The sequence below is a fragment of the Macaca mulatta genome, chromosome 20 (genome assembly GCF_049350105.2).
Source record: "Macaca mulatta isolate MMU2019108-1 chromosome 20, T2T-MMU8v2.0, whole genome shotgun sequence".
In the NCBI taxonomy this organism is placed as follows: Eukaryota; Metazoa; Chordata; class Mammalia; order Primates; family Cercopithecidae; genus Macaca; species Macaca mulatta.
Window position 1 is genome coordinate 3,211,605 of NC_133425.1, and position 7,558 is coordinate 3,219,162.

General features: G+C 59.8%; 1 protein-coding gene across 5 annotated transcripts; it reads left to right on the top strand.

Moving 5' to 3' along the window:
- The first annotated feature begins 10 nt into the window (after window positions 1-10).
- SYNGR3 (synaptogyrin 3) lies at window positions 11-4,426 on the top strand. Of its 5 annotated transcripts, XM_077983372.1 has the most exons (6): window positions 68-282; window positions 1,283-1,349; window positions 1,595-1,820; window positions 2,063-2,300; window positions 2,766-2,908; window positions 2,994-4,426. In XM_077983372.1, exons 3-6 carry the CDS (start codon window positions 1,788-1,790, stop codon window positions 3,201-3,203), a joined length of 624 nt encoding a protein of 207 aa, XP_077839498.1. In that variant the 5' UTR covers window positions 68-282; window positions 1,283-1,349; window positions 1,595-1,787; the 3' UTR covers window positions 3,204-4,426.
- Window positions 4,427-7,558: the final 3,132 nt, after the last annotated feature.

The following is a 7,558-nucleotide window of genomic DNA, read 5'->3' on the forward strand; positions in this document are numbered from 1 at the left end:
GCCCCATCCCGCGCGTCCTCGCCGCGGCCGGCGCGCGCTCCCGGGAGGCGGCGGCGGCTGCAGCGTCGGTAGCATCAGCATCAGCATCAGCATCAGCGGCAGCGGCAGCGGCCTCGGGCGGGGCCGGCCGGACGGACAGGCGGACAGAAGGCGCCGGGGAACGGCGTCCCGCCCGGGCCGGCCATGGAGGGCGCCTCCTTCGGCGCGGGCCGCGCGGGGGCTGCCCTGGACCCCGTGAGCTTTGCACGGCGGCCCCAGACCCTGCTCCGGGTGGCGTCCTGGGTGAGTGGTCCCTGCCCGGGCTCCCGCTCCCGCCCCTGCCTCACGACCTTCAGGCCCCTACCCACCCCCTGCCACCTTCTCCCTGCCCCCTGCTTCTCGCCCCGCAACCCACTCACTCTCATCCTCGCCGGCCCCTCCCCCGCCGGCCTCAGGTTGGGGTGACGTCACCGGGCAGGGCGCGCCCACCTGCGGGCGGGGGAGGGGCCGGCGGCGCCGGAGAGACCTTGAGAGGTCACCGCCGGTCGCCCCTACCCCTACCTCCTCCCCGGGTCTAATTCCAGTCCCTTTCCGCAGCCCTTACTCCGTTTTTCCTGTTCTCGTGACCTGGAAGCAGGCACCGGGTGGGGACGGGATTCGCCTAGGGGCAGAGGGAGGGGGCTACGGGAATCGAGAGAGACCGGGCAGCGCCTCCCCTTCCCCCGCACACACACCCTCGGGGCTCCTTGGCAGGGAGCCTGGCCCCTGGCCCCCAGATCCAGCTGTGAGTTGAGGGAGGAGAGGCTCTGGGCTGGGAGAGCTTCCTGGAGGTGGTGTGGGAGGCAGGTTTGGGGGCAGCCTTGCCCACTGGGGCGTCCCTGGGAGGGCCCTGCTGCTCCTTCCCTCCGGCAAGGGAAGTGGCAGTTGGGTGCCTAGCTCTGGGTTTTGTCCAGGTGGCAACCTCTGGGCCAGCCGCACCTTGGCGCCTGTCTTGGAGGAGGGCGGTGCCCATGGTGGGGCAGGGGACTTTGGCCTCCCCTGCGGAGTGGCTCTGACCAGACCGGGAGGCAGGACGCTGCGTTTTGGTCCGAGCGCATGTACCGACTTGTGGCCCACTCTTGGGGGATAAGTGCATGTCCCGGCTTCCCCCTCGGCTTGGTCTCTCGGAGCTGGAGCGGGAAAGGAGCGAAGGGATGAGGTTGAGGCTGGAGATCTTTTCTTGGAAACACAGGGCTGCCCCATGCAGCCCTGGTTAAAATGACCGCTGTCCCCCTCATGCCTGTCTCCCGGAACTGGTGGGCAGGAGGCATTGAGATCTGACGGAACCCTAGAGGTCAACGGTGTCATCTTTTCAGCCCAAACACTTACAGGTGATATTAATAATCAGTCACGTGGGGGCCGTCATCCCTCCGGTACTCACCGCGTGCAGGAAGCTGGGTGGACGTCTCTGTCCCAGCACTCCATGAGCTGTGCCCGTCACCCTATTTGCATGCTAGAAACAGGCCAGACAGTTCCCAATCGCGCAGGGCGCAACAGCCCCGCTGCCCCCATACCTTCCCTCCCGCCCTGCTCTGCCCGCTCCACTCTCACCTCCCCTTCGCCCTGCCGGCTGCAGCCTGGGAATCGCGGGCCCAGGTGAAGGTTCCTGTTCCCACACTCTTGAGTGGGCCCTGAGGGGACGCCACGGGCCCACGCGGTGCAGAGTGCCTGGCTTGCATCAGCCCCAGCTTTTGTCAGCCATGTGATCCCGACAAGTCACTTCACCTGCTGGAGCCCCAGTGTCCCCTTTTATAAAGAGGATAAGAACAATGGCGATCCCACGGGGACTTTCCCAGGATTTGGTGAGGGAACGCATGTAAAGTGGCTGTTTAACACAATGCCTGGGCATAGTAGATGCTCACTAAACGGCCCGTGTTGTCAATAATTACTAAATACGCGAGGGTTTGGGGAAGGAAGAGATGACACTGGCCCCCACCCAGATACGGGCCTGGGAACGCAGGGACAGGCCCGGGGGCGTGGGCGCTCGCAGTGGGCTCGCAGAGGTCGGGTCGCTGCAGGGCCCTGAGCGCCGCGCCGCACGCAGGTGTTCTCCATCGCCGTCTTCGGGCCCATCGTCAACGAGGGCTACGTGAACACCGACAGCGGCCCCGAGCTGCGCTGCGTGTTCAACGGGAATGCGGGCGCCTGCCGCTTCGGCGTCGCGCTGGGCCTCGGAGCCTTCCTCGCCTGCGCCGCCTTCCTGTTGCTCGATGTGCGCTTCCAGCAGATCAGCAGCGTCCGCGACCGCCGGCGCGCTGTGTTGCTGGACCTGGGCTTCTCAGGTGGGCGGGGCCGGGACGAGGAGCCGAGGGATGGGCGGGGCCTGAGGCGGTGAGCGTCGACGCACCTCCCGGGTGGGCGGGGAGGGGGCGGGAAGGGGGGGCGGGGCCCGGGCGGGGAACACCGCTGGAGTTCCTAGGTGGGCGGGGCCGTGACGAGGGGCGGGGACTGAGGCAGGGAGTGTCAACAGGCCTCTCGGGTGGGCGGGGCGGGGCGGAGCCTGGACGGGCAGCGCCGCGGGACTTTCTAGGTGGGCGGGGCCGGGGTCTGGGCGGAGCCTGGGCGAGGAACGCTGCTGGAGCTCCCGGGTGGGCGTGGTCAGCGTAGAGGGAGGCGGGGCCTCGCGCCACGCGGCGAGCCCAGGTGAGGTGCCCCAAGCCTCGGGCCCACTGACCCTTCCTCTTCCGGGCGAGGCCGCCGTGGGCCCCCGCGTGGAACGTCGCCCTAACCCGCCGCACTGCCCGCAGGACTCTGGTCCTTCCTGTGGTTCGTGGGCTTCTGCTTCCTCACCAATCAGTGGCAGCGCACGGCGCCAGGGCCGGCCACGACGCAGGCGGGGGACGCGGCGCGGGCCGCCATCGCCTTCAGCTTCTTCTCCATCCTCAGCTGGGTGAGTGCGGGGCCCGGGAGGGCGGGGCGAAAGGGCCGGCGCTCGGCTGATCCCGGCTGACCCCGCTGGCCCCGCCCGCGCGCAGGTGGCGCTCACCGTGAAGGCCCTGCAGCGGTTCCGCCTGGGCACCGACATGTCACTCTTCGCCACCGAACAACTGAGCGCTGGGGCGAGCCAGGCCTACCCCGGCTATCCGGTGGGCAGCGGCGTAGAGGGCACCGAGACCTACCAGAGCCCGCCCTTCACCGAGACCCTGGACACCAGCCCCAAAGGGTACCAAGTGCCTGCCTACTAGCGGCTGGCAGGCACAGACCAGGGCTCCAAGGCCACCCCACCAACGCAGGCCCCAGGATCTCCGGGACCTCCCTTGGGTTCTTCCAGCTCAGCGCCAGGGACAGAGTGGGTGGCCGCCTTGGGCCATCCGGGGCCAAGAGGGGGTGGACCCTCGCGTGCCCGGGCTGCCCCCTGCCAAGTTTCCCCAGTCCCTCAGCACCTGGCCCCAGGACTAAGGTCCTGAGAAAGGGATAGCACTGCCCAGGATGTGTGGCCCTAGCCCAGAATGGACTGGCTTGGGGAAGGCATTCCCTCTTGGGCCAGCCACCCTGCAGCTCACCTGCTCACTCTGGGGTCGGGGGTTCAGCTGCCCGCTCCGATCAGCTGCAGGAGCTGCCCAGGACAAAGAGGGGGCAGGGGAAAGACACCACCCCCGCCCCGAGACTGGGGATCCTGGCCACTGTTCTCATCCCATATTCCTGTGGGTAGTGACTGTCCCGTTTCTGTCATGGTGGTGCGTTCCGTCTGGAGCCACTCTCCACTTTCTCTCACAGGCTCCTAGAACAGCCTGGCCCTGTCAGTGTTGTGATCGTGGTCCAGTCTTCAGGTTTCACCTCCTAGTACCCCACAAGCTGCTCCTCTGTCTGTGGCCCCGGCCCCTGCCCAGGTGTGGGTGGTTCTGGCCAGGAAGGCACAAGGTAGCTGTGGGCCAAGACACCAGCCCTGTCCCAGCCCTTCAGTAAGACCTTGCCAGGGGAGGAGAAGGATGCTTGGGTGCCAGGCAAGACAAGCCCCTCAGCAGGAGACAGGCCCAGAGGCTCCAGCTGGCCACCGTGTCCCACGAGATGGCCCCTGTGCAGTTCCCTTTACCTTGGCTTCCTGGACCAGTCCCTGCCTCTCCACCTGCACCCTGCTTCCTGGCCCAGTCCCAGGTTGGAGTCCCTCTGCGTAGCTGACTACTCATGCATTGCTCAAAGCTGGCTTTTCACATTAAGTCAACACCAAAGGTGGTTGCCACATTTCGTCAGATAGACAGACACCTCCCTCTGGAGTTGCAGTTGAGTGACAACCTTGTTACATTGTAGCCTAGACCAATTCTGTGTGGATATTTAAGTGAACATGTTTACAATTTTTGTATATATCACACTCTCCCTCTCTTGAAAGACCAGAGATTGTGTATTTTCAGTGTCCCATGTTCCGACTGCAACTTCGTTACAATAAAGACTGTAACTGAGCTGACTGTGACCTGGAAGCTCCTGGAATCATTTCTAACCCTTCCCTTCCTGGTGCCAGGGATTGGGATCTGAGAGGCACCAGGGCCCCCCACAGGAGGGGACAGGGAGGTAGAGGCCAGGCTGACCCCCAGACTCTGGAGGCTCCAGGTCCATAGATCCCCACCACCACATATCACACTAGTCTGGTTCTCTGAAATGCTGGGGAGACCCCTTGTTTGTTTTTTGTTGTTTTTGTTTTTGAGATGGAGTCTCGCTCTGTCACCCAAGCTGGACAGTGCAGTGGTGCCATCTCAGCTCACTGCAACCTCTGCCTCCCAGGTTCAAGCAGTTCTCCTGCCTCAGCCTCCAGAGTAGCTGGGACTACAGGCACCCACCACCATGCCTGGCTAATTTTTGTATTTTTAGTAGAGGCAGGGTTTTGCCATGGTGGTCAGGCTGGTCTCAAACTCCTGACCTCAAGTGATCCACCCGCCTTGGTGTCTTTCAAAGTGCTGGGATTATAGGCATGAGCCACCGCACCTGGCCTGTTGTGTTTTTGTTTGTTTGTTTGTTTTAGATGGAGTTTCGCTCTTATTGCCCAGGCTGGGGTGCAATGGCGTGATCTTGGCTCACCACAACCTCTGCCTCCCGGGTTCAAATGATTCTCTTGCCTCAGCCTCCGGAGTAGCTGGGATTACAGGCATGCACCACCATGCCCGGGTAATTTTGTATTTTTAGTAGAGATGGGTTTTCTCCATCATGGTCAGGCTGGTCTCAAACTCCTGACCTCAGGTGATCCACCCACCTCAGCCTCCCAAAGTGCTGGGATTACAGGCATGAGCCACCACACCTGGCCCAGAGTGAACCTGTTTGTTTTGTTTTTTGAGAAAATAAAGGCCGGGCACGGTGGCTCACGCCTGTAATCCCAGCACTTTGGGAGGCCGAGACGGGTGGATCACGAGGTCAGGAGATCGAGACCATCCTGGCTAACACGGTGAAACCCCGTCTCTACTAAAAAATACAAAAAAACTAGCCGGGCGAGGTGGCGGGCGCCTATAGTCCCAGCTACTCGAGAGGCTGAGGCAGGATAATGGCATGAACCCGGGAGGCGGAGCTTGCAGTGAGCCGAGATCCGGCCACTGCACTCCAGCCTGGGTGACAGAGCGAGACTCCGTCTCAAAAAAATAAATAAATAAAATAAAATAAAATAAAAAGATGCCTAGGCTAGAGTGCAGTGGCGAAATCTTGGCTCACTTCAACCTCTGGCTGACTGCAACATCCACTTCCCAGGCTCATGTGATCTTCCCCACTCAGCCTCCTGAGAAGCTGGGACCACAGGCATGCGCCACCATGCCCAGCTAATTTTAAAGTTTTTTGTAGAGATGGAGTCTCCTTATATTGCTTAGGCTGGTCTTGAACTCCTGAGCTCAAGTGATCCTCTCACCTTGGTCTCCTAAAATGCTGGGATTTCAGGCATAAGCCACTGCATCCCACCCTGATGACTTCACTCTTACGTCCTGGCATTCTAAGACGCTGATGAGAGTGATGCTAACGGTACCATTTGCATTGTTGGTAAGTTATCTCGTTGGCAGTCATTTGTAGGGTTCGTTACTGTAAATCCTTGTCTAGGTAAGAATTTGTTATCGTTGATTCTGCTTGGTCCTTGATGGTTTGTTTTCTCTCTTGATGTTTGGGGGGAGCAGCCACAATTTCTCACGTGTCCTCTTCTCGTCACCTTCTACTCCTGGGTCTCCTGTAAGATTTGCTGTGGAGCCTCCAGCACTGGGTCCCGTTCCATGGCCTTCAAGTGGTCACACCCTTCCCTGCTTCTCAGCGGTACCTTTTGCAGTTACATCCCCCAGCTTGGTGGTGGTTACTTTTGAACCCATCTATTGGGGTTTTTTTTTTTTTTTTTTTTTTGAGACGGAGTCTCGCGCTGTGTCACCCAGGCTGGAGTGCAGTGGCGCGATCTCGGCTCACTGCAAGCTCCGCCTCCCAGGTTCACGCCATTCTCCTGCCTCAGCCTCCGAGTAGCTGGGACTACAGGCGCCGCCACCACGCCTGGCTAATTTTTTTTTGTATTTTTTAGTAGAGACGGGGTTTCACCATGTTAGCCAGGATGGTCTCGATCTCCTGACCTCGTGATCCACCCGCCTCGGCCTCCCAAAGTGCTGGGATTACAGGCTTGAGCCACCGCGCCCGGCCCTATTGGGGTTTTTATCTCAATTCCTTTTCATTCCTAGGATTTTTGAGACGGAATCTCACTGTCACCCAGACTGGAGTACCGTGGTGAGATCTCAGCTCACTGCAACCTCCACCTCCCAGGCTCAAGTGATTCTTATGTCTCAGCCTCCCAAGTAGCTGGGACTATAGGCATGCATGACCACACCCGGCTAGTTTTTTGTGTTTTTAGTAGAGATGGGGTTTCACCATGTTGGCCAGGCTGGTCTCGAACTCTTGACCTCAGGTTATCCACCTGCCTCAGCCTCCCACAGTGCTAGGATTACGGGCATGAGCGACTACACCCAACCTCATTCCTAGGATTTCTAATTGGTTATTTTCCATAACCTCCTGGTTGAGTGAAGCACAGCTAAGAACCATCTCTGGAACCAAGATGCTGGCTTTGCCACTTTCTAGCTCAGTCATCCTGGGTAAGTCTCTCAACCTGTCTATGCCTCAGGTTCTCCTGTAAAAGGGTCACTGTGGTTCCTATGGTGTGGGAGGGTGACGATTACTGTGGTAAGGCGTGTGGAGCTTGCAGCAGTGCTTGTCACAGCAACTGCCACTTAGATGTTGCCTCATATTCCTCTAGTTCTTGCTCCTTCTTTAAGAAGTCATTTTTTAGCCAGGGGCGGTGGCTCATGCCTGTAATCCCAACACTCTGGGAGGCTGAGGCAGGCAGATCACCTGAGGTCAGGAGGTCAAGACCAGTCTGACCAACATGGAGAAACCCCGTCTCTACTAAAAGTACAAAAAATTCTACTAAAAGTACAAAAAATTAGCCAGGCATGGTGGTGCATGCCTGTAATCCCAGCTACTCGGGAGGCTAAAACAGGAGAATCCCTTGAACCTAGGAGGCGGAGGTTGTGGTGAGCCAAGATCGCGCCATTCCACTCCAGCCTGGGCAACAAGGGTGAAACTCCATCTCAAAAAAAAAAAAAAA

Excerpts from the sequence above, each read along its gene's own strand:
- SYNGR3 (XM_077983370.1), top strand. The coding sequence starts at position 184 with ATGGAGGGCGCCTCCTTCGGCGCGGGCCGCGCGGGGGCTGCCCTGGAC. Across the intron at positions 283-1,282 it reads TGCTCCGGGTGGCGTCCTGG|GAGGCATTGAGATCTGACGG; the intron begins GTGAGTGGTCCC and ends ACTGGTGGGCAG. Across the intron at positions 1,350-2,062 it reads TTCAGCCCAAACACTTACAG|GTGTTCTCCATCGCCGTCTT; the intron begins GTGATATTAATA and ends CGCCGCACGCAG.